This window comes from Anarhichas minor, unplaced genomic scaffold (genome assembly GCF_050575085.1).
Source record: "Anarhichas minor isolate MPS153535 unplaced genomic scaffold, ASM5057508v1 ptg000069l, whole genome shotgun sequence".
Taxonomy (NCBI): domain Eukaryota; kingdom Metazoa; phylum Chordata; class Actinopteri; order Perciformes; family Anarhichadidae; genus Anarhichas; species Anarhichas minor.
Window position 1 is genome coordinate 538,354 of NW_027466515.1, and position 25,407 is coordinate 563,760.

Below are 25,407 nucleotides of genomic sequence, written 5' to 3' on the forward strand. Positions count from 1 at the left end.
GTTTGGCCTTTTTGGTATATGTCTTTCTTTAGTAGCGAAATGGGACCACAACTGATGTCCTTGCACAACCCAGCGTTGCACAACGAGAATAAATGAAACATTAAATCTTGATTATATCACAGCTAAGAAGCGTTGTTCCACCCGACAACAAATGTCACGACCTGACGTGAGCTAATGCTTTTAAAACGATAATCAAATGTGGAACTATGAAAGTTACAGATACAATACAGTTCAAATATTTAATGAAGAATAAAGTTCACAATGAAATAGGCCCTCCTGGGCTGGTTGCATGCACAATATATCGAGGCAGTTGCTAAAGCACATTTCTTCTTCATCACTAGCATTACATTGAGTTCATTAAGTTGTCTAGCGTCAGTATGATGACTTTGAGAACGGCTTGTACTCGGCTTGCCCTAAATTCAGTATTGTTAAAGTATGCATACATCTATTTAAATTGGATTGTGTCTATAATTGTTCTACCAGAGAGAATACCCGCTGGTAATAATATCCTTCCTCCAAACCCTCCAGAGGGATATTTATTGGAAGAGTTAAATCATATTTTTTACTCATATATTGGATGAGTTCTTGTTTCTTTTTCTCTCTCTTTCTGTAGAACCTGTAGAACAAGGTGTGAGTCAGTCACGCAGCCCGGTGTGTGAGCTACAGTGCAGATGGAGAGATAATTTGCAGTGGGGATGAATGAGTGAGTGAGTTCCTCCTCCTCCTCCTCCTCCTCCTCCTCGTTTACCCACTGAAGACGTGGGTGAAGAACTGAGACCTCCATCCAGGACATCTGGTGGGAGAGCGTGGAGGGGGTGACAGAGAGACAAAGTTTTGCATTTCACAAAGATTTTAAATATAAATAAACATAAACCAAAGATGGAGGAAGTATTAAAATACTTAATGTTAGTAAAGTACTAATACCACACTGTTAAAATACTGTTATAAATAAAAGTCCTGCATTGACAATGTTATAGTATGTCGTTAAAATCTCATGAAAAGAATCATAGTACAGTATGACGTAAGCTGAAAACAAGCAATTCTATTGCTGATACCTGAATACGTCTAAATGAGAAGAGATAAGAGCATCTCAAAATCTGTGAAAAGTAAAACTTATTTAAGTTTGTCTGCCTGAGGCTCTGGCTGAACTATCCAATAACTTGATTTGTTCCATTTAAAGACTGGAGTCAAACATCCTTTAGTTGAAATGATGCATGTTGTAAAGGGAATGCTGTGAGATGGTGCGTCTGAGACAAACAGACAAATTTCAGATTTGTACCAGAATCCAGAAACATCTGGGGGATAAGGTTGTCATGTTCTGGAGAAGAGTCGTGTGACATTTCTATGGATTTGTATGAACGCAGAGTGTCAATAAAGTTTGACTCACACGATTCTCTTTGTAGATTTTTGTGGCGCTCAAATGATTTACTGAACCTCCTCTGAGATCCTCTGGTCCTGTTGCACCATCTTGAGGCCAAAGCACAAAAATACACTGAACTGTAAACAGATCCGAGTTATTTAAAGCTTCAAATAAAGAAAAACAACAACAATTGTATGAGTGTCTTTTAGAGGAAGTTGATGTTTACTGATTCAGTACGGAAGCCAAAATACTGAACAAGAGAGAAACTAGAAACCAGTTAAAACCAGTTTCATTTTGGTTCATGTTTTGCAGACTGTCTATGCATTCATCTTTGTATGTCTATCATGACATCACATGTATGGTGTCATTTGTTTTCAGCACAAACTCAGCTATAATTCTGACTTCCCATTTCGTCAATTTAACAAAAGTATAAAGCTACCAGAAACCCCTAAAAATACAAGAAAAATCAAATGTATTTAGTGATAATCACTTGAAATAGAGTTCAATGTTTATAAACAAATAGATACGTATAAAAAATAAAACTTAGTGATCTCAACACTTTTTCGACCCCATTCAAAATCTGCTTGAAAATCACTGAAAGTATTATGTTGTTCATAAAAATATTTTAAAGGTCTACAGACATAATACAAACACATAAAAGCTCTAAATCCACACTTTTAATCGGCTCGTCTCTTCATGAAATATAAAGTTATGATACTATAAAAGAGACTCCGAGTATCTTCAGTTTAAACAGCAGAGAGAGAGTCTGAACAGTGTTTGATTAAATTCTCTGCATGGAGTTTGTAATCCTGATAAATCCCCCCCACACACACAAAGGGTCATTTGGTGTTAGGGAAAGTTGTGTTTAATGAGGTTTGAGGCTCTGACGGTTTGAAATAAATCACCAGACCGTCTGAAGCCGATTGTCTCCGTATGATTATCTGATATTTGCCTCTGAGATGTCTGCACCAAACATTAAACGTTTATAACTTAACTGTTTCAGGAAAGGGATACCGTTGACTTTTTCCTGATTTCACTTCTATGAGCATCACAAACCAAATTGTCCGTTGCGACGCTTCAGACCTCTAAATTTGGGCAAAACAAGCCACATTACTCTCCACATCTGAGCTGAGGTTTGTTGACCTGAGCTCAGTCTTAAAATGTGCATCTTAAAAGGAGGAAGAGGCTGAAACTAGAAACACCTTGTGGTTTACATCATTTCTGTTTCATTGTCTATTCTCCTTGAGCCTTTTCTCCCTCTGGCCTTGTGACACGAGCACATTTGGGTATTTCAGTGAAGAGGATGTCGTAGAATCTTTAAGAGGCTGCTCTCGTGTCAAATCCCCAAAAACATGTTAAAATTCTAATTCTAAGAAGAAAAGAGATGCTTCTCTAGTAAGTAACAGCAGGCGTGTATCATATGAATCATTCTCACAGGTGGGCGAGCAGCTTTGTTTGCTTGTACAACCTCACATTTTCAGGTCTGTGCTTACAGGCTTCATTTATCTAAAGACGGTTCAGTTTGCAAACTTTTCACATTCAGTTTCAGGCTCTCAAGCTTATTTTCCACCAGCTGAGGTTTGTGTATTATGTAGGGCTCTCCTCAATCAAAGACATTCTTAGTTGACCGGCACTCCTCTATTGTTTTTACGACTTTTCCATTAGTTGATTGACAGATCTGTAAAACTGAGTTTCTTCAGAGAATCACACAAAAGCATCACTGTAAATGTTTACCAGAGATTTGCTCACAAGTTACTTGGAAATAAGTCATTCAGGACGAAGTCACCAGTGATCGATTAGTCGACAAAGAGAAGGCAGCCTCATAATGCATGTATGTAAATGAAAAGCTTGGCATATTTGTGGCAGCAGGTGGACATTACTTTTTATCTATTAACTTCACACAAACGAGACAACAAACGTTTGGTTCATTTTAAAAGCATTTTAATGGCTTTTTGCACATATGTAACAGAGATCAGGAGAAGTCTACGGGTGCAGATCCAACTAGCAGTGACCCCCCCAAGTCCACATCACACTGACTACCTCACCTACAAACACCCCGGCCCCACCCACCAACCCACCCGGCCCGGCCCACCCCCATTGTGGCATTATTGATTGTGCAATATGAAGAAATATCTCGTTACTATGATTACAGTGACGGAGGAATGCACACTATACTTATCAAATTGCCAGAGAATGTAGCATAAAGAAAAAGAAAGACAGGAAGCGTTTCAGGACCAATCACCAAGTGAAGAGTTTCTCAGTTACTTGAGGTGTTTCACCAACGTGCCCACCTTTCACACTTTGGGGGCTCATTCCTGCAGATTTGTTTCCACTTTCACTGGCAGCTACGGAAGTTAATTAATGTCAAAATTACAAATCAGCACAAAACAAATTCAGGCTTCAATCAAGCAAGTTTAAAAAGCAACGGTGGGATTTGCGGTTTAGTTTGAAATCTAAACTCACCTTTTCTGACAGATTTTGTGAATTGTGGAGACATATTTCTGGAGAATACGTCGATGCGTTTTGCTAGAGACACAATCCCCGATTGTGAAATCCATTCAATCGTCCAACAGCCAGACCATTGATTAACCCCTTCAGTTTCTGCCTAACAGTGCCCCAAATCCCCCAAACCAGCACACTTGATATTTTGAAACTTGATATTATGGAGGTGCATCTTGGGTCAAGTAACAACATTAACGAGTGTTTCAAAGTAGGCAAGGTAAACAAACTACAGCATGCTCATTTAAAGATCACATGCGTGAGGAAGGCAGTTCACAAAATGTCTCAAAACATTGATTAAAAGTCACAATTCTGTTCTTAAAAATCATGCTAACAAATCTGTTTCTGCATGCTCTCAAATCTCACCTCACAGACTGATTACAGTGCAAATCTCTCGTTCATTTTGTCATCAAAGAACTTCCATATAAAACCGAACCACACAAGTAACTACAGTTCTCTCTTCATTGGTGGTCAAAAGTCTGAAAAATAAAATAAAATTGAGTGCTGAAGCCAACAAGCAAGCGACCATTATTCTGCAACATTACTCACTCCCAGAAAATGCTTTTTAGAACCAACTTGTCCACTTAACAGCAATGCTTAAAGCAACTTTGTTTTTATAGTACATCTACGTCGTCACTCGTCAGACTACATAAACCTTAGACTTAGTTAAACTGTGGAACAGAAAATACATACTGGAGGAAACAAAAACATACTCCAAACAACTAAAGGAGGAAATAAATGTAACCAGGGTAGAAAATAAACCTTACTGGATGCTTAAAAGTTTGAGTTCACAAACATTCTTACTGGTCTTAGTCATTTATTCCCCCATCGAGGCTCAATAGCTCCTTCGTTCAGATTGGTTAAGTGTACATATCGTTAAGTTTCAGGTAAAGAACGTTATACTCAAATGAAGCTTATTACGGTTTGTAGGTCTTATTAGTAGTAAATATAGGTGAAATTAAACACAGGTTCATTTTTTTAACAGTTTGTTATACACAAGTTATACACACAGTTCAAAGCACCGCAGGGTAACTCTCCAAATTACAGCCACGTTCCGCTTCTTTTCTTTCTGTGAAGCTGCAGGAATTAGACAGCACCAGAACATAATGATGATAATAAGCTTCTCACAGGTTTTATTGCACAAATTTAACCAACAGAAAAGCGGAGTTATTCAGTGCATAAAATGCTGTTTGGTGCGCTCTTGTTTTGCAATTTGAACTCGCTTTTCCTGCTCTTTAAAGTTTAAACCGCTTTCAGCACATGACTCGGCACGTTTTTCCACTTGCACATAGTTTTAGGCATTTCGGCTCAAATTAAAAAGGTGTGAGAGGTGTAATTTCAGAGGTTTACCCCGCTGTGGTCTCAGTTTTCCCCACTACAGAGGGATACACGTCATCTTGCAAAGACAAGGCCTCGCAAAAACTGAGGATGGACCCGAACAGGAACTAACTACAACTTCCCAAAAAAAACAAAAGAAACAAAAGAAACTGAGACGACTTGGGAGCGTAAACACAACCCACAAAAGGCAGTAGTCGACGAAACGCTGGGAGGATGAGAAAGCAGAGAGAAAAATAACAGTAGGAGATAGAAAACACAAATAATAGCAATAATAATAATAATAATAATAATAATAAACAGGAATATTCTGGGAACTCCTCTAAAGCGTGTTGTTGTTCAGCGGCAAACTCTGGTTTTTATCTTTATGACGGCAGCTGCCTGAAGCGTTTGCAGACCCCTTTTAAATTTGTTTTCCTTCAATCCGATCTTTTCTTTTTTTTCCGTTTTTTTTTCCCTGCTCCTTATCTTACAAAAACTGAACGGAGGACACAGGTTGGTGTGTGGTAGCTGTACTGAAGCTCTGAGCCAGACCGGACGGTTGATAGGCACAGAGTGGAGAGTTTTGGCTCGGAGCTTGCATGCTGGAGTCACGCTTTGAGAGAGGACGAGGAGGAAGAGGAAGAAAGAATAGAAGGAAGAGAAGGAGAGGCTGTTTGGGATTTAACATAGCAACTGCTGTATCAACTGTCCAGATCTGCCGATGAGTCACATGGTAATATAAACCGATGATGAAGTATCTTTTTTCCTCATCAACTCACCTTAGTTATCATTTAATATTATCACATTAACAGACTAACAGGTTTGAGTACATTTGAATCCATTTAGAAGTAAATTTAATCACACGTTGAGCAGTTATTCTATTAGTTTTAATTATTACAGTATCAGTTGCTACGAGCTGACTCTAAATCAAATATTCGCTCAATTGACACGGACATCTTCAACAAATATTTGACCAGAGATGGATCGATGATGAGGAGCGACCCCAAACAGCACCAGAGGAATGAGGAGGAGGAGGAGGAAGAGGAGGACCGTCTATTTCTTCTTGCTGAACAGACTGAAGCGCTTCTCCTTGTCTTTCTCTCGTTTGCCCGGGCTGGACTCCGCCGCCGCCACCGCCGCCGCTGTGGCGACGGAGGCCGGCAGCGTCTGAGCGCGTGCGGCTGGGGCCGGCGTGCTATGGCTGCTGGGAGTCACCTCCGTCTTGTCGCCCGTCATGGCGGTCGAGATGGCCGAGATCCACATGTTCATCTCCTCCTGGAGGATGAGGAGAAGGAGAGAGGAAGGAGGCGTGTTAGCAGTGTTGACCCGGGGAGAGCAGCTGTTGTGACACTTTACTTTAAGTCACGATAATTATCATTTAAGAGCAATATACAAACATTCAATAAACAAACATTAAAATAAAAATATATATATTTTTTTACTTACGTCATCTTTGGCTTGGAAGAGATACTCATTCCCGTCAGTAATCCTGTGGAACAGAATGCATTAAACAACAATCAATACCAAAGTGTTGAAGACTCCCTTCACCGTCACACCTACAGGCGGTTTATTTCACTCTGGTTGACGAGTTTGGACGATGTTTTAAAACTTCAGTCTCAGCTGTTGTGTTTTCAGCTTGTTGAGGAGTTCCTCTGTCCGACAAAGTGGCCAAAACATCAACAACTGCTACCGATCGTGCTGCTGACCGCTCTCTCAAACTGTCTTTGTTTTGACCCTGATGAAGGAGCATCGTTTTCCTATGATGGGCATCAGAGAGAGTGACATCCTCGGAGTGTAAATCTGATTGAAATTAAAAATATGTTTCAGGTCTTTGTGTTAGGATGCGAGTTATGACTCCGAGAAGAGGTGTGATTGTTTTACTCACCTCGGACAGAATCTTTACCGATATTTGATTGAGTTTGCTTGAGTTAAGAGCTTTGTTTAAGGGGAAAGAGAAACTAACTGTATCCTCCTTTAACTTGTCAGATTTGCACTTAAAACGATTCTCACTTGAGCTTGAAGACGTGTTTCTTCTTCTTGTAGTCCAGCGCCACCTCGCAGATGGCTTCCTTCAGGCTGACGGGAATCTCACTGTGGTAGGGAATCCCCTGACTGGCGCTCTTCTGATCCTTGTAGAAGCCCATCTCCTGCTGATTGATCACACAGTACACGTTGTGCCACGACCTGCAGAGACACAGTCGCATCATTTAGCAACAATAGATAATAGCCAGCAATAACCATTAGTGTTTTAATTCTATGCTGTACAGATGAATTTGAACAAACAGATGAATTTATGTCAAAGGTTTGATTTTGTTTTCATTTCTGTTAAATCGTTCATGATGACGAGAAAGAGAATTAAAGAGTCATTTAACAGCAAAAAGAGAAAATTATGAAAATAAATGATTGTGTATTTCATCATGCTGACACAATCACAGAGTCCACCTAAAGCAGCAGAGAAACTTCTTGGTCGTCATATTTCAGAAGTTGTTGTGCATACAATCACCCAGCGGTTCCTACCTGCTAGAGGCCTTCTTGTTGTGTCCCTCCCACTCATGTTTGCGGTGCAGGAAGCTCTCCAGCTGTGACGTGGGAGCGTCTTGCTGGGACTTGGCCGGCAGGGTCGCCGCCTGGCTGGCCTTGCCCTTGCGAGACCCCCCGGGAGACCCCGCGGGGCTGGGCTCCGACACCCCATTCACCACATCTCCACCCTCCACGTCCTGGAAACAGAGGAGAGAGTCAGAAGAGCACTGAGGACGGATGGATCTCTCTCAGACACAAATCTTTCTCTCTCAGACACAGAAGCCGTAAATCACAGTTATCAGAGCTGCAGCATGCAGAGCAGAGCAGAATCACAGGCTGTGTCAACACTTTGAAATGGTCTAAACTTACCCAAAACTGCAACCTGAACAAACACATGGTGCTTTTTTTTTTTTACATTTTTGTTTGGAGTTTATCTGCGACCTTTCCGACCGCCGTGAATCATAACCGGTAAGTCAACTTAATGCACCTAAAAGCGTTCACAGGGCACCAGCTTTGGATTTAGACAGAGACCATGCACAGACCTCAAACTGCAACATAATTTCAATAGTTTTACGACTGAAAAGTTTAGATATCTTTCAAAATCTGCAGACAAAAATGCAACCAAATGCAATTAAAATTATATGAAGAAAATAATATTGAAATAATCTAAAAAACAGAAGAAACCAAGTCACGACAAAGTCCAACAGACATTACGCTTTACCGTCATATATGGCAAAGAAGTTCAGCAAACAGTCACATTTGAGAAGCTGAAACCAGATTAACTAGTAAAAGAGAGAGAACGTACGTTTCCCTTGAGCAAAGATTCAAGTCAAGGGCAACAAATGACAATAAAATAATGTTTGTTAAATGATGCACCGCTGTCAGACGTGGCTGCTGTGTGTTTCTGGTTCCTCTTTGGGTTCGAGGATTCAAGTACTGAAAGCGTAACGGCTAAACTTCTAGTTAAATCTTGAAATGTTGAAAAGTTAAAAGTCTTGTTGGATTTCCTAAAGTTACCAAATTTGTCCGGTCTCTGACTCAAGTCTCTACCTCTGAACTAAACTAGCAATGCAAGCTAATCTCACACACTCAACCGAACGAGACCACAGATCCGTCCATCAGACCACTAACATCAGCTACCTCAGCCTTCGGAATGCATTTAGAAGCGTTTGTTTTTTTAGCATTTAATTAAGAGCTCAGCGCTGGATTCCAGTACGGATTAGAAAAACATCTGCATTGCACATTAACAGCACCAACAGGTGCAACAGTCTGATCATGCACTGATTACAGGTTTAAGGACATGCATAATAAATCACAACACCACTCAATAACACACAACATGGTGGACAGTGTGAGGAAAGACAAGGAGAGGGAGAAGCTAGCAGATGGGAAACACAAAAAACTCAATAAAATCTCAAACAATTACCAACAGAATTGCTTGGAAGTCATTACTGGGCATCATTATTGGTGAGGGGAGAATGCGATTGGCCTAGTATCAAAACAGATTTTATTTTTCCACACCACACCCACTCCAACCGGATGCTTATTACCCTGTTACTGAGCTCCTCAAGGGCTGGACCAATGGAGGACACTCTTTTTGAGCACAGTTCAGAGGCTGGACCGATCCCGGGAGCTTTAACTGAAGGGCTGCAAGAGCTGGACCGATCCTGGGAGCTTTTATTTAGAGCTTAGCGAGAGCTAGACCGATCGTGTGAGCATTTATTACGAATCCCGAGAGCATTTACTTGGGTTGGACAAAACTTTCCCTGACAGCTAATCAAAGGTCAGACCCATACGGAGATTTATTTTAGTGGCTTGTTTAATGTTGGACCTCTCACTGAAAGAGGGTCAAGGTCTGGACCAGTTCTAGGCGCTGGAGCTTAAAGCTTATCAAGCTTTCTTGACAAGCTTCTATTCATTCTGAGAACTTTGACAACTGTTGCCAATGGTCATTTTATCTCTTCTAAAAACTTTGAATTGAGGCTGCTACGAATCAATGTTAACACTCATGTTTCCACTCTAGAATTAATAGACAATGTGGTCATCTTTACCAAAATCAAAAAAGTTGTAGTTTACTGCTTTTTTAATGATTTTTTCATTGTACTAAACGATCAAATATCAAAGTATATGAAGTACTGCTACTGCATATAACATTTCAACTATGTCACATAATCCTACTTTCACAATAGACCTCATCAGAAATTGTTTTAGTTATTACTTTATAAGGATTTGACTTTTAAGTCAAGATTAGTTTGCACAAGTAAAGCAGGGCAGACTGTACGGATTAAACCTGATTTTAGCCCTGAATTAATCGCCCCGGACTCATTTTAGAACCGTGTCGAATTCCTGTGAGATCGTTTGACTTACAGCTTAACGTCCCAACTATTAATCATTTTTCTGATCATATCTGGTCATATTTCTGATAATTGGTTGGATTTCTGGCAGGCGACAAATTTTGTTTGGCTGTGAAATACCCACCAGAAACGGTAGTGAGCTTGTTTTAATGTTATTGTAAATTAACTAAATGTGGTCTTGAATGATGCTGGCATGATGAAACTGAACCGAGTCTAAATCTTCCATCTGCAGCTCCATATTTTTATTTGTTTGTTTTTACTTTCTATACATAAAAAACATGTCCGCTGAGCTTCATACCTAATGTGACTGTTATATGTAGCAAGTATATTTCTAAGTTTGTTTTTTTACAAGATCAGGACTTTAAACCACAACCATCAACTAGAAAGCTTTAACTTTGGGTAGTAAATGTCTTTATGATAACAGCCATTTGACAGGAAACAGCAGCAACTATGTGTAGTTACCTTCCTATTCCCGAAAATCTATTGTTAAAATAATAATATATTGTGTAATAATTAAATTACCCAGCGGTTACCCACAATTATTTAGTTATTTACTATGAAAACAAAGAAAATGCTACTAATGCGAGTTGTTTTATGGCTATTCAATCATTATTTTAACTCAACGTTCATTTTATTGATTTTTGATCCACGTCAATGAAAGAAGCCAAAATATACGCATGTATTAAAATAAAGCCCCAGGGGGAAAACTGGTGAAGAACATGGGATGAAGAATTACAACATTGACAAAAAACTCAACTGAAATGCTAATGATGGTGACAGCATGCAACAACAAAAACAACTGTGTGTGGAGAAAAGTCACGATTACACATCGATAACACAGACAGACGAACCAGAACGGGTCTGAGTGATCTGATTGGTTCTTACAAGGTTTATTAGGGAATGTGTGTTAGTCAGGGAACCAATGACGGAGCTGGATGGACATGCAACAAACACCGTGAAGAGAAATAAAGAAGTTAAACAGTAAACAATGGGAACAAAGATCGATCACAATAACAATACAAAACAGTGTCACAGAGACAAAAGATCTTAACTGAGTAAATACAATGAGGATGGAGTAGGTATGCACACACACACACACACACACACAACATGGGATATGTCTAAATGCTTGTATATCAATGAAAGATCAATTTTCATGAAACTGGAAGGTTGAAGATTAATTCATATACAGATGATCAGTATGTACAGTCTTGCTGTACATACTGATCATGCAACTTAAATGACAATTAGAATGTGCATTATTGATTTGCCTTCTTTACTATACAATAGTGAATAATGTTAAAGTAACAGGCGGTAGATGCAGAGTGGGGAGTTGTGAAAGAAGAAAAACGTACAATGAGCAAAACCAACATGATCTTTCCTGTTAAATGAGTTATGCTTGTCATGGTACTATTCTGGACTTGAAAAGTTGTGAATGCAACTATTTAACTATTAATGTTTACTTAAATAAATATTAAGTAAACTATGATTATCATCTGGACACAGAAACACTTTTATAGTTATGATCAGGTTTAAAAAGGTTAATCCCATTCAGAGCAGCTTTACATGAAGAAAGGCTGATGAGCCGTTAACTGAATGGTACTTTACATAGAGGAGTATGATGTATGTGTAATGGAAGACGTGGCGGTAAACATACTGCACTCTATGGAAAAAACATATGGAGATGGTGAATGTGGGTTGTGGGATGTAGACACACGGGGCAGGTAGATACAGTAAGAGTTGTTTTTAAAAGTAGCTTTTAAAGTAACTTTCTACAACGATCTAGTCTGCGGAAAAAAATAGTAGAGTAGTTTTTAGAATACATTTCTGGACAATATGTCTCAGACAATATATTACTTTAGAAAAGGGCTCTCTCCCAAAACAATATAAAGTAGCACTTTGAAATGTAACTCCTCATATATCTGTGATTGATCGCATTTCCGCAATATGAAATGTTAATGATCAAACTAAACTTATAGCAGCTTAAAATCCTTTATTTTAAGACAATAAGAGTAAGACATAATTTACCTAAATAGGTTTAGGAGAATGTACTACAACGTTTTTGTTGATTTATTAACACTGATGAATGCGTGCTTTATATTTCGTCTGTCATTTTACGTTACGTTTCATTATCGTATGCGACATTATGCAGATGACGCCATCATTTACATTCTGGTATAAATATAATCTATACAAATACTACAAATGCCCAGAAAACTACAACTAATAGATTTGTAAATCCCTGTTTGAGGCTTTAAATGCAGATTATGGAGAGAGGGCTGTGTGTTTCTCAGGTGTTCATATTCCAGAGGGTGAGTTTATAAATGACAACATAAAGTAGCAGCAACATTAACAGTTGAGGGGAGAGGACGGCGGGAGTGTCACGCTGAGAGAGACAGAGGGGAGAAGGGAGGAACGGGAAAGAAAAAATGAGGGGAGGGAAGGATAGAAACACAAGAGGGGCTTGTTTTGCGTGCGTGTGTGTGTGTGTGTGTGTGTGTGCGCGCGCTTTGTGGTCCCATTCACCACGTATGCAGTCACACTCATACCAAAAGGAGATGCATCCTTTTTTTGCTTATTGTCTCAGAATGCAAACATTTAAATGTTTAAAACACTACAATTACTTTCTGTTTACATCACTCATGTACTGCTACTCTGTTTGGTGTAAAGAGTAGAGGCTAGCACATTACAAGTTTTACTGTTGTCCATCACGTCCATTTCTAAATTCTTTCTTTGAACTAATTAAGTACAAAGAGGAATGTTTGGTACTTAAGGAACTTTTGATTGGTGCTCTCACACTAGGGGTACTCTTAGTGTTGGAGTGTCTCCAAATCAAGACTACATTTCCCATCAGTCCCACTGCTTCCTGTCCACTGTTCCTCTTAATAAAGAGGTTTTTAGAGGAGATTTTAAGACCTCTTAAAGATGAGGATCTCATGTTGTTAAAAGCAATTATACTTATATCTCAAAACAAAGATAAAATGATGCATGTGACAGCTGTAAAGTTAAACGTATTACACTTAGATATTAAATTATTAATCAGTAAGGAGGAGAAGCAAACAATAAATGCTGAAGACAAGTAATACATACAGGAACATTAATGTGTGGATCCCAGGAGTGTGGAAGGAAGAGGAGGGATACAACACACCCGGTCTAGGACATTTCTGATTGAGGTCAACGGTGTGTTTTGGGATGTTTCATGTGCATGAGGTCATATTCAAGTATGTTGAATGTACACATCATTAGGGTGTGTGTGTCTCAAGGTGCGGCCGTGGGCCTGCGGCCCTGCAGGGTGCTGCTGTATTGCTGGTAGGCAGGTGAGCGGTAACTAACCCTGGGAGACTCCTGATCAGACGGCAGCCCGTTCTGAGACACCGGCTCACCCTCCCTGCAAACACACAAAGTACACAAAGAGTTAGACTCACGCTTGATGATTTCACACTAATGAACAGCTGCGACTGACGAGTGCATTTTTTGCTCATCTGAAATCCTTCTGAAAAATGTAAATATTATTTATTGGGAAATTTTGTTCACAACCGTATCATCTGTCATGATGAGGTCATGAACTCTCTTCTCATATGCACCCATTTCCCTTTCCGATGTGTTTCGTTTTTATTTTCACTAAAGTGTCGAAAATCCACAGAGACTGAAATGTTGTTTTCAAATATAAAAGAAGAACAAGTTGCAACTGACAGAAGTGAAACTCAAAGCAGTTACTCCTGATGAAAAGGCAAATTCTGCCCACAAGAGAGGAAGTAAATCCCCTTAATTTCATTGAATTTCCAATGATATAAAACGGAGATAAAATTTGGAATAAAACACTGTTGACGCACAAACACACTCGCTCACCTGTGCTGAGCTGCAGCGTCGCCGGGCTGAGCCTCAGTGGGCGGGGGATGTCTTCTCTTCTCTTCTTCCTCTTGCATTCTTCGCACTTCCAATAACTCCATCTGGACACAAACACATTGAGCCTCAGACGGGAACCACTCCAACAAACAGATTCCTCCTTAAGTGGCATTCACCAATTTCTTTCTTTCTTGTTTTTTCTTTGGTACAATTCAGGAGTCGTCCAGACGAGTCATGTACGGATCTAATTTCTCTCATTAAAATTATTATTCACAGTCCCTTAATCTCTGCAAATGTTTACCTTAAACAGATTAAGTAAAACAAACTTCATGCAAAATCAGTAATTGGTTTATTAGATGATCACCATCATGGCTGCCAATTTACTGAGAGGTTTATTAGTTATTATTTTTACTGGCATATTTCGACACAGCAATATATATAGTAAGTCAGGTGAATCTGACTTCTAAGAAGAGTTTTAGGGTAAGCATATGAAAACATTTTCGCATCAGCTTATTTTTTTTTTGTGGTCTTTTTAAAACGTCATCATGGCTCCTGAGTGTGTGTGTGTGCGCTCGTGTGTCTCACCGTGGTCAGCCTCTCCAGAGCGGAGAAGCGTTCCTCCCAGGTGGCGGCCGACTTCTCGAAGGCCTCGTGGCGTTTGATGAGTTTCTCCACCTCGTCCACGCTCTGTCCGATCTCCCTGCTGCACAGGTAGGGATCCTGACCCTGCAGCCACGCCTCGGCCACACCTGCGTCCCGGGAGAACTGGTGCACCTCCAGGACTGAACACACACATTTCCATGTTGAACTTAGATTCACTCAGCTAAGTCGGTCAATATGCCGTCTGTCAACATGAGCCTCGACTAAATGAGGAACTAACTGGATTAAACTCCTTACCCAGTCTCAGCCACTCCCATCTGTCCTCCCACTTGTCTATCATGTCTTTCCTCTTGTCCGTCAACTGCAACAACTTTTCTTTAATCTGAGGGGAGAAAAAGTTTGAATGGAAAATTTGAGAAGAATTCCAAACGTATTCATGCGGTTTGGAGACGAACACAATCATCATGAGCATCTAAAACAAAGGTGAGAACTAAATCCGACAGCAAATTCTACGACCTTCCGACAGAAAAAAGCAGATTGAAATACAAAAACTTGAGGTCCAGTTGTGTTGGTTTAGCATGAAGGATGTTTATTATGAATCTGTTTGAATGAAGGCGTCTTTACCTCCTCTGAAGCGTAGTGCTTCCTGGCCAGCAGGGCTTTGCCCAGCTCGATGCAGGCTGTGAAGCTGTCGTTGCGGGCGTCGATCTCCGCCTTGATGCCCTGGTGGTTGTTCATCAGCAGCTCCACCGACGACACGTCCCTGGAAACCAGAGATCATTTCCATCAGAAGTGAAATGGAAAGTGAAATACTGAAGATGAACAGAGGACACTAAACGCCGACTCCTCAGCGGTAAGCTGGTGTTCTTACCTGGGCCTTTCCTGGGCCTCAATCAGGCGGATGACGTCCTCCATCCACAGCATCAGGTCGCGCACCATGCTGACGAAGCGGAACTTGTCTCCAGTTTCCACCAGCTTCACCCGACGGCCCTCCGCCGCCTCCAGAAGGTTCTTCCAGGCCTCAAGGACCTGAGGGGGGGGCGACATGAAACACGGCAGAGTTCAGACCAGAGAGCCCAGAGGCTGGGATCCTCTAACACACATGATCTGTTTTAACTTTCCTAAAAGAAACGCTGCCTCCATTATGAAGGAGCATCTGAGAATCATGTGTTTTAGAGAAGAGGTTCACTCTGATCAGCTTCACTATCAGTGGGGGAATCACTATTTATCATAAACCCTATTCATTACTGGGTTCTGTTTATATAAACTGCAAACACACTATTACTACTAGTGCAAACTGTCGCAGAGTCTCGCACATGTCCAGCACCATCACCAGGGAGCTGCAGGGGAGCACAACAGCCCGGGGAAATAAATAAATAGCATTAAAGCAAAACAATGCGTTCATATGTGCAGACTGCAGAGTCAACGTGGCAATACGGTTCTCCTCTGAGTATCTCTGGATGTATTGGGTCATTGTCGGCAATGTTGCACATCAGTAAGCAGGGCAAAAAACAGCCATTTTTTAACAATTTCTCCTCGTAACATGGAATTAAACATACCGTGATAGAGGACTTTATCCTCAGAGCCAATCCCTGCCTCTATGTTTTCAGTGGATTATGTTTGCATGCATCTCCACCTGCTCAGTGCTCAGTGAGCTCTCCATAATCAGTTGGCACTACATGGATACTTTAATTTAGATCTTCCAACAAAGCACTGAAAATTAACAGGGTCGTGAGCTATTTCAGGATTATTTAGTGGACATAAATCAAATATGTTTGCACAAGCACTTTTTTGCAGATTTGGATGCAGCGGGACTTTGACCTGTTAAGCAATAAGAGGTGATGTGTTTTTTGAGTAATGGCCGACCCGTGAGCTGAAGCAGCTTGCTGTCCATGTATAGATCACATCTGCTCACAGTTATGTTCTCAGTCAAGGTGAACAGTAGATTTTAGTGCGAGATTGACAAAGAGTCAGACTATTAACCTGTGCTAACTAGCAAGCTAAACAGTATCCATATTATTGTTGTTAGCATGCTAATGCTAGCTTCTAGTAGCTAAATGAGGATGACAACCAGACAGTGGAGATTGTTCACAGACACTACGGTTAGCCAGCTACTAGATATTATATAACACTCGATCAGATGGCTTGGTGATTAACAAATAAGTTACAACTCAGAAACTAAAAATCAACCATCTGATCAATTTGAGAAACAAAAGTCTTTGTAACCATAACTGCTAAAGACATCGGTCATAAAGCTGAATCCCTCTACAGAGCCGACACCTGATATAAATAAAATATAAATATAAATGATTTCGCATTTAGAATTATACTATACTATATTTGTTGTATACTGACAACAAGTTTCGTATACGTTTTTTTTAAACTTGACATACACTTTTACTTCGTGCAGACATTTGCAGCTGAGATGCACCTCTGACCACAAGTCAGAGAATTAAAAAACAAAGACCCTGGTGGGCTGTGACTGACTGGCTGCATCGCTGCAACACAACACAGAAGAAATAAACATCATTCAACAGCCACTAGCGGTCAAACACAAGTCAAAGTGTGTGAGCGTCACGAGGCAAAACTACCTCCTGTTTGTATTTTCTTATGAAAGTGAGGCTGATACTTTGTTTTGGTTGCAAATGTCTGCAGAACGAAAATCGACATTTGTTGTCAACCTTGCTGATTGCGTACAAAAAATATAATCTTCTTCAGACTGAACAGTAGATCTGTACAGAATCTCTTCAGCCACAGACCCATCCGACACTGAGAAACGCAGCTGCAGAGGACTAAAAGCGGCATTTTGCCGGCTAATAAGCAACTATATTTAAGCAAATGCGAACAAAAACATTTGATTGCACCAATGCGTGAAGCCATGAAATATTAAAAATGCATCTTCAATTTATTTTGAGACGAGCTAGATGCTTACGGTCTCTATTTTCACTTTCACTGACTAACCAGAACCAAACCGTATTTGCAAACTACTAGTAGTGTTTGTTTTAACCTCCTCAGAGACGCAGGTGGGTGGAGTTTACAGCTGGATGGTACTCATTCAGTATCAGGTAAGTTTTCAATAAAAAAAAGAGGTTGTGTTGACTTCTGTGCAAAAACTCCACCCACACAGGAATCTAAGAAAGATCTAAAACAAACCGTACGAGTGTTTGAAAATCACCAGGTCTGTGACAAAGACTGGGCCGGAACTAAACTGCATCAAAACGACTAAAATGTCACTAAAATGAATCAACATTTTAGTCGAAATATTAAAAGAAAGTCTAGAACTGCAGCCAAAATGAACACTGATGCAAAGCCAATGCTTTTGGTAAACGGAGTCTCACCTCTCCCTTTCTCTTCTGGGTGGACAGGGAGGATATGCAGGGAAATGGACATACAGGGAACGGTCAAAACACAACGCCATCAAAAACACTCAGGAGCTTCGACACGTCATTGTGGTACTGAAGTGAAATTCCACTTGAATCTTAGTTTAATATTGTTCACCAATATTTTCTAAAAATGCCCGTTTCAAATGTAGATTTTATGATGAGTTTGCAAAATCCCGTGAGCTTTGGACGAAGACGCTTGTAGCAGACATATTTATAAAAGAAATGCATGGAATAAAGACAGATGTTTGGTTTGAGAACATTACATTTAGTTAAATTAACTGTCCTGTTGTCATATTGTAGCAGGGCTGCATGTTTCACACACTGAGGTAACTCAGTTATCAATAAAACTCAGCCGACAGGTTGATCTGGATTTACACTACTTAAGGAAATACGATGGCCACGTACTAAAATAATATGAAAATAATATAGTACTGCAGCAAAGCTGCTTTAGCATCACCGAAACAACCGACCACTAGACCGGCCGCTTTGGTTTTTGACATAAATCCAGCTTTACAGTCTCTAGGAAGACTTTGTCCAGAAGAACGAGCTTCTGAATTAAATAACAGTGCAACTGCTTCGCATTACTTTTCCCACGGAACATATTTCGATGATGCAGAAGTGTTTATCTGATTCAAACACTTTGAATGGAGCTAGGCTAGCTGTTTCCTACCCGCTTTCTGTCTTTGTGCTAAGCTAGGCTAATTATATCCTGGGTGATGGATTATATCTGAATTTCCCAATTTCTCATCTGACTCCGGGGAAGACAAACTTCTCCAAAGTATGCTGGAAGATTCACCTTTAAACAACGTACGAAAAGGTCAAAGATAAAAACACATTCAGACCGGCTCAGCAGTTTTACAATCTCATCCGTCACAATATTTACTCTGTATACTTACTATCATAAAACTTTAAAGATTCAGAGAAAAATCACCTTTCAACTAGAGGTTTTTAGAAAAAAACTGAATAAAACCACTAATGTTCCCTCTGTGTAGAGAACCATTAAGAAGGAGACATCATGGTGTTTCCTGTATTTTGACCACGCCCTGTAAGACTTCATTATGTGTCTATAATCCACTGATTGTAGTAAGATCGTGAATAAAATCACTTGACGATCTGAAGAACAGTGCTGCATGTTTTGTCCTCTTTAATCAACCTCACACAAGCTTTTTCTTCATCTTATTCCAGATTCTTCTCTCAGGGAATTTAACTCTATCTATAAATCATAGTTCTGTATTTTCCAAACGGATCATTTCAGGGCAGAGGAACAGTGCAAAGTTAGTGCAGCAGCAGTGCAGCATGCATGAGGAACAGAGCCTTTTACAGTCACTTCATTACCATGAGTGCAGGATCCAGTTCACTTTCAAGTCAATCAGTAAGAGAAGCTGGTTTTTCTACTATGTTTAAATGTAAGCTATAGATAAATAAATCAAAAACGTTTTTGCATCCGAGATTTAGATTTACTGAAGTGAATTCAAAGTGAACCGAGTCCTGATGCGGTTTCTGCTTCACCGCTGCCTGAGACTGAAGCTCACCTCTCCTTCTCTCTTCTGAATGTCGTCGGCTTTATCTCCAGCGTAAGCGGACTGCAGACGAATGGCGTCCTCCTGAAGCTGCCGCACCTGAAAGCAAAGAGGAGGATGAGGAGGTTCAGGTTGGTCGAGAACACACGGAACAATTTAAACATCAGTAACATAAGCATGCGGATCACGTGAGAGCTTCAGTGTCACAAGCTGTGAAGTCCATGCTGAGAACGTCCCATGAAATCGTATTCTAAGGTACAATTTTCACATCATCCAGCCTTAAAAAGCTGTTCATTTCTCACGTTATGTTTAGTTGAGATTTTCCTAAAATCTAGGGGAAAACACACACCTCTTCCAATGAAGTACTGGCTCAGAAATATCTTTAATTGAGAGTTTCTTCTACATCAAACTGGGAAAATGTGTAAGATTCACGTTATTGGAACAAAATGGGAAAACCTTGAAAAGCAGCCCCAGACCAAAATCACACAGGAATACTCCACTACTGAGCAGCTATGAATGTGTCCCAGGTTTTTCACGTCTTAAATATAGCTCCTGTACCTGTGTTCCCAGTGCCTGGATGTCGTGTTCGAAGGTGGTGTGCATCCTCTGCAGGGTCTCCACTGTGTTCTGGTCGCGGCCCAGCTCTTCCGGCAGCTTCTTGTGTTTGTCCAGGATGCGGTTGAGGATCTCCTTGGCGTCGTGGTAGAACTTGTGGAGTTCGAAGGAGGCGGCGAGGATCTGCGTCCGGGTGTCGATGAGCTCCAGCAGGTCGGCCCAGGCCTCGTTCAGGCCGTCCTTCCACTCCGCGATGGTGGCAGCGTCGCCGTGGCCGGTGTTGATCAGCTCGTCCGCCTGCCGGTTCACGGTGTCCACGCGCTCCTGGCCGATGTTCCCGGTGTCGCGGGCAAATTCTCTGAAACGCTCCTGCAGCATCTGAAGAAGAAAGAAAGTTAAGATGAATTAAAAAGAACACTGAAAATATAACATCCTGTCTACACTGGTGAAAGAGCATCAACAGCAGATTTAATGTTTGGATTCTATCAAGAAAATAGGTTTTGAGTCAATACCATTATCAATATTTCAGAGTTTAAATCTGAAAACAACATAATAGCCAATATTACATTTTGACAGAAACAGAAAATATTTTGATGAGGATTCCGTAAAGTACAAATTTCAAATAATTCCAAGAAACGTTATGTAACTAAATGAAACGTTGGTCGACAAACTGTAACCAAAGTAAATTACTGGGAAACCAACTTTCAGTGTTTAAATAATCCCCAACACTCATCATGAGAGCGTAATGACATATGTGTTGTGCTTACGGTGACGTGCTCGTAGTCCTGTCCCAGCTCGTGGGATCCGGCCACCACCTCCCTCTCAGCGATCCACTGCTCCAGGTCGTCCACCTCCCGGTTCAGCTGGAAGAGACGCAGGCGCTCGTCCAGCTTCCCCCGACGCTCCTCCGACAAGTCCTTCAGCCCGGCGTACAGCTTGTCCACCTGAGACTGACGCATGCCGATTCGCTCGCTGCACGACGAAGAGGAGGACAGAAAATCAGTTATTGTGGTTTATTACCATCTTTCTTCTTCCTCTCTTCAATCTCCCTTTGTTCCTTATTGTTTCCTTCCTTTGACCTCTTTTCCTTAATCTATATATCTCTCTTCACTCTTTCATTCCTCGTCTCCTTCCCGTGTCCTTATCTTCTACTTTCATTTTAAGCTTTCATTTATTTGTCTCTTCGCTGCAACATTTTCAAAATGTAAAAAGCTTTCTGCTTGAAGATAAAACTAAACCTGGATCCTTGACCTGTGACCCCCCCCCCCGCCCTCACCTGTCGGGGTGCTCGGCGGCCACCAGGCCCCGGCTGGTGCCGGACAGCTGGTGGACGGTGTCGGCGTAATCCTCCACCGCCTGCTCCAGGATCTGGTGCTTCTTCAGCATGGCCACCGAACTCTGCTCGTCCTGAGAGACACAGAGATTCATCTCGTTATTTTGTTCTTAGTAGTCCGACACCAACAGCAACTAACTGAGGAACTGAACCAAAACTAAAACAAAGAAACAGGAAGTTTTTGAGCCACAGAGCCTGAAAACAACAATGTGAGGTGCGAGTTAAATAATACTTTCAGAGTTACGGTCAGGTTGTTACCTACAGTTAATATAAAGGGTTAATCCTTTGTACGGAGGCTGTTTTGGGACATTTCAGATTTATTTTCTCAGGTTTTCCTTATTTCTTTTCTTTTCAAGACAGTAACTTGTGGGTTACAATCATTATCTTGCTCAAGATAGAAAAACGAATGAATAATATCTTTTGCCCCACCTTGGCCTTTTCCTCTGACATCATGTAGAGCTCCTGTTCGCTCATCCAGGCCTCGGCCTCGGCGGCGTCAAAGTAGTACTGCTGGGCCTCGTGGGCCTCGCTGAGGCGGGTGTGACGCTTCTCCGTCTCCTTCCTGATCTGCTCCCACAGCGACTGCAGCTCGGCGAGGCGCTGGCGAATCAGCTCGGCCGTCGGGCTGTTCTCCCTCAGGACGTGCTGGCTGCGCTCGAAGATGTCGTCGTAGCGCGGCTGATGGCCCTGGATCTCCTTCTGCAGGGTCTGAGAGGGTCAAACGCCAAGTTAATGGTTATAGTTTCAACATGTACTTTACTTTATAGTGGTTATTTACTGCCATACAAGCAGGTGAAGCTGCTCGTTTGTGTACCTGGTTCTTCTTGATGAGCAGCTGTACAGTCTGCAGGTTGTTTCCGTGGTCGGTCGATGTGGCCAGAGGCATCCTCTCCTCAACCCACAGCTGGAGAGGAGAAGGAAGTTCACTTTATTGCTACTACTACAAATACTACTACAGCAAGTTGTAGTATTTCTACCGATACTCGTGATACTAACTCTGTGGTAATTGTTGCTGCAGTACAACTTTAACTGCTACCACCAGTACTACTACCACTCCCATTACTTATTCCCACTACTACTAGTAATACCACTACTGCTGCTGCCAATGCTGCCCGTGCTCCTCCTACAAATACTCTTAATACTGCTACTAATACTACCACCTCTAATGATACAAATGATGGTGATAATACTGCTGCTACCACTATTATTTCTGCTGCTGCTACATAACAGCACTACTTCCCCCAACACGTCTTGTACCAGTTTCATTTTTTGATAAATGAAAGCCATGATGAAGATGAGATCCCCACTCAGCAGTAAAACACACCTCACTTCCTGTACCAGAGGTTAAAGGTCAGCACTCTACCTCCACTCTTCCTCTACTTACGATCTCGTCCTCCACGTCCCGGTTGAACTGGTGGATCTCGCGGGAGGCCATGAGAATGTCTCGTCTCTTCTTCAGTGGGTCCTGGAGGCACTGGAACTTCTTCTCCACGCTGATCCTCTGGCCGTCCACCTCCGCGGAGCCTTTCCCCTCCTGGCTGAGGGCCTGCGACTGGCTCTGCAGCTCCCCCACCTCCTTCTCACGCACCTCCACCTGGCTCTCCAGGATCTGCAGGAGGACGGTTTACAGGTCAGACACGGAGACGTAATATGTTTGTAAAAACACAGAAATAAGGACTGAAAAATGTGACATTTACATCTTAACTCAAAGTCCATTAACTAGCTATTTCCACAGCTTTCAACCATGACTCAGTCTTCCTCAGTTGACAACGGTTTGCTCTTTTGTCAGATATCGGCTGAGCAAACTCCGTGATATAGAGCTGACAGCTCCAGGAAAAGCGGACATCGAGTTAAGATTTAGCTTCAGCAAATTAGTCAAAGTAGGAGAAAATGGAGATAAAATGTCCTCAGATATCTAATTAAAATAATAATGAAACAATGAAATGAAAAAAAAAATCTCTATATGAAATTAAAATACATTTGAAAAACATTTTACAAAGATAAAAGATGCTTCAGAAGCCTCGTCTGATCTTCTCCTCGATTCAGTACAAATCTGTGTTAACCTCCAAAAACCGACTCAAAAACATTTCACTGATACGGAAATAGAAATCAAAGTGAGGATCATCTTCCAGCAGCCAGACAGTGTACCAACAGTCTGAAACAACAAAAAAAAACAGGTGGAGTCTGGGATAAAATGAGAGCAGAGAGGAAGCCGAGGAGGAGGAGAGGAATCCTTTCTCTCCTCTGTTTCACCGTACAACAGATCAAACACTCTGCTACTGATCTCTCTCTAACACACACATGCATGCGCACACACACACACTCTCTCAAAAGAAATTACAGCACAGATCTCAAGAGAAGACGGATGATAAGAGAAGTAAAGCTGCTCTAATAGACTGAAAATACCGACATCATCCTTCAGACGGATTCACACTCTCTCAGTTCTGTCTCGGTTACTGGTGGAGAGACACACGCACGCACACACACACACACACTGCACATTTATCAGGCTCAGTGTGGGCTCGTAACACATCAAATGAGAGAGCTTACATAACTGCTGTGTGAGTGGAGTGTAGTGTGTGTGTGTGTGTGCGCACAGCTAAGACTTTGTGGATATGAAAGTGTGTGTGTGTGTGTGTGTGTGTGGGCACCAGTGGATGGATTATGTAAAGGGGGGTAAGACTCACTCTCCTCTCATCACTGTAAAAATTGAGAAACTCCTGAAGAGCTTCCCTTCAGGAATTTAAGAGCTTTGGATCACAAAAATGAACAAAAATGATTCATTTCACAATTTGGCTTATTTTTGCAAAGTAATTCCACAAAAATAAGCCAAAGTGCAGGAATGCATTCAGATATCATCAATCACTGTCTGTTTCAATATTAAATAATTCAATTTAGAAGCACAGTTATGTGCTTAGGTTGAATTAAATCATTTCTCAGGGTCTTAACGAACACATCAGACAAGTTATGTGATCTCTGAAGCTTAAAGAGGAGAACAGACTGTCTGACAGGCTGAACTCTGAGCAGAAGACTTAAGAGTCTGCAGTCCTGCTAACTGCTTTGTGAGTCTGTACCGACACCAGCATGCCAACATGTTGATGCTCAGCATCTATAATGATCACCATCTTCATTTAGCGTGTTAGCATGCTCCGAGTTCTTCTTCCACCACTGAGGCTCCATCTGTTTAAGTTACACAAATCATCTTCAGCTTTAGAAGTATTTTACATACATTACTCACTGTACATACAGTAAGGGCCTGGCTGTATTGTATTAATGATAATCAGTGTCGAGTGTTTTATCTGTGAAACTTTTTTTTACTGGTATAAAAGGGGTTAAGTGGAAGAGAAACTCTACTGTCAAACTGAGAGGCTTTACAGGACGTTTAGTCAAACTGACACAGGAAGAGCTTCTGAGCATTAGAAACTAGAAAGACAACCGATGGAGCAAAAACATCATCGCCATCTGCTTTGTCAGTCTTCATGTTAATGCAAAACTCCTGTAAAGATCTGAAGAAGTGTAGCGATCAGGTGAACGTGCTCCTCACCTGCTGTTTCTTCAGCAGGATGTTGACGGAGGTGAGGTCCTTGCCGTAGTCGTCAGACTGCAGCTGCCCGTCCAGGCCGCCCAGCCACTTGTCGAGGTCGGCGCAGGTCTGGGTGAACAGCTCCGCCTTGTTGGCGTCAAACAGACACTTGGCCTTCGTCTGGGTGGTCGACTCGAGGTCCTCCCACATCGTCTTCAGGGACGCCAGCTTCTCTTTCACCATGGCCTCCGTCTCCGGCTTCTCTGCCATCAGCGCCTGCCCGTCCTGAAAGACATCGCTGGTTTTTAAAACTCCGCTTTCATTAGCTAAAGAAAGCATCGAGTGTTTAGCAGGTCCATCAGTAGAGACTCATGCTGTGAGGACGAGCTTTGATCAAAAACACTAAACCTTATTTCAAATTTAAGGGAAGGTCTCAAAGTTTCCAAATATACCAAATCTGCTGGACTGTGTTGTTTGAAGGTCAACGTACATCATATTCATAATGTAATCAACTCATTTAAAATCAATGGCTCATGTCAAATGACGTCTTTGGTTAGAAGCTGTTCAACCAGGGCCGTTATTGACCCTAAATAAGCC

At 41.4% G+C, this 25,407-nt stretch overlaps 1 protein-coding gene across 2 annotated transcripts in view; it reads right to left on the reverse strand.

The window, feature by feature from the left end:
• Positions 1-3,279: 3,279 nt before the first annotated feature.
• Positions 3,280-25,407, reverse strand: part of LOC142934557 (spectrin beta chain, non-erythrocytic 1-like) — a 65,132-nt gene continuing 43,004 nt past the window's right edge. For both annotated transcript variants that reach the window (XM_076078958.1, XM_076078957.1), the window contains exons 26-43: positions 24,832-25,095; positions 22,672-22,896; positions 22,102-22,191; positions 21,717-21,995; positions 21,231-21,361; positions 20,722-20,926; positions 19,958-20,332; positions 19,412-19,498; positions 15,368-15,525; positions 15,121-15,259; positions 14,794-14,878; positions 14,482-14,678; positions 13,900-14,000; positions 13,384-13,438; positions 7,694-7,893; positions 7,187-7,360; positions 6,623-6,665; positions 3,280-6,451 (exon numbers count right to left, since the gene is read on the reverse strand). In XM_076078958.1, coding sequence (XP_075935073.1) covers positions 6,230-6,451; positions 6,623-6,665; positions 7,187-7,360; positions 7,694-7,893; positions 13,384-13,438; positions 13,900-14,000; positions 14,482-14,678; positions 14,794-14,878; positions 15,121-15,259; positions 15,368-15,525; positions 19,412-19,498; positions 19,958-20,332; positions 20,722-20,926; positions 21,231-21,361; positions 21,717-21,995; positions 22,102-22,191; positions 22,672-22,896; positions 24,832-25,095 — 3,030 coding nt within the window. In that variant the 3' untranslated portion in view covers positions 3,280-6,229. The remainder of the gene's footprint in view (positions 6,452-6,622; positions 6,666-7,186; positions 7,361-7,693; positions 7,894-13,383; positions 13,439-13,899; positions 14,001-14,481; positions 14,679-14,793; positions 14,879-15,120; positions 15,260-15,367; positions 15,526-19,411; positions 19,499-19,957; positions 20,333-20,721; positions 20,927-21,230; positions 21,362-21,716; positions 21,996-22,101; positions 22,192-22,671; positions 22,897-24,831; positions 25,096-25,407) is intronic.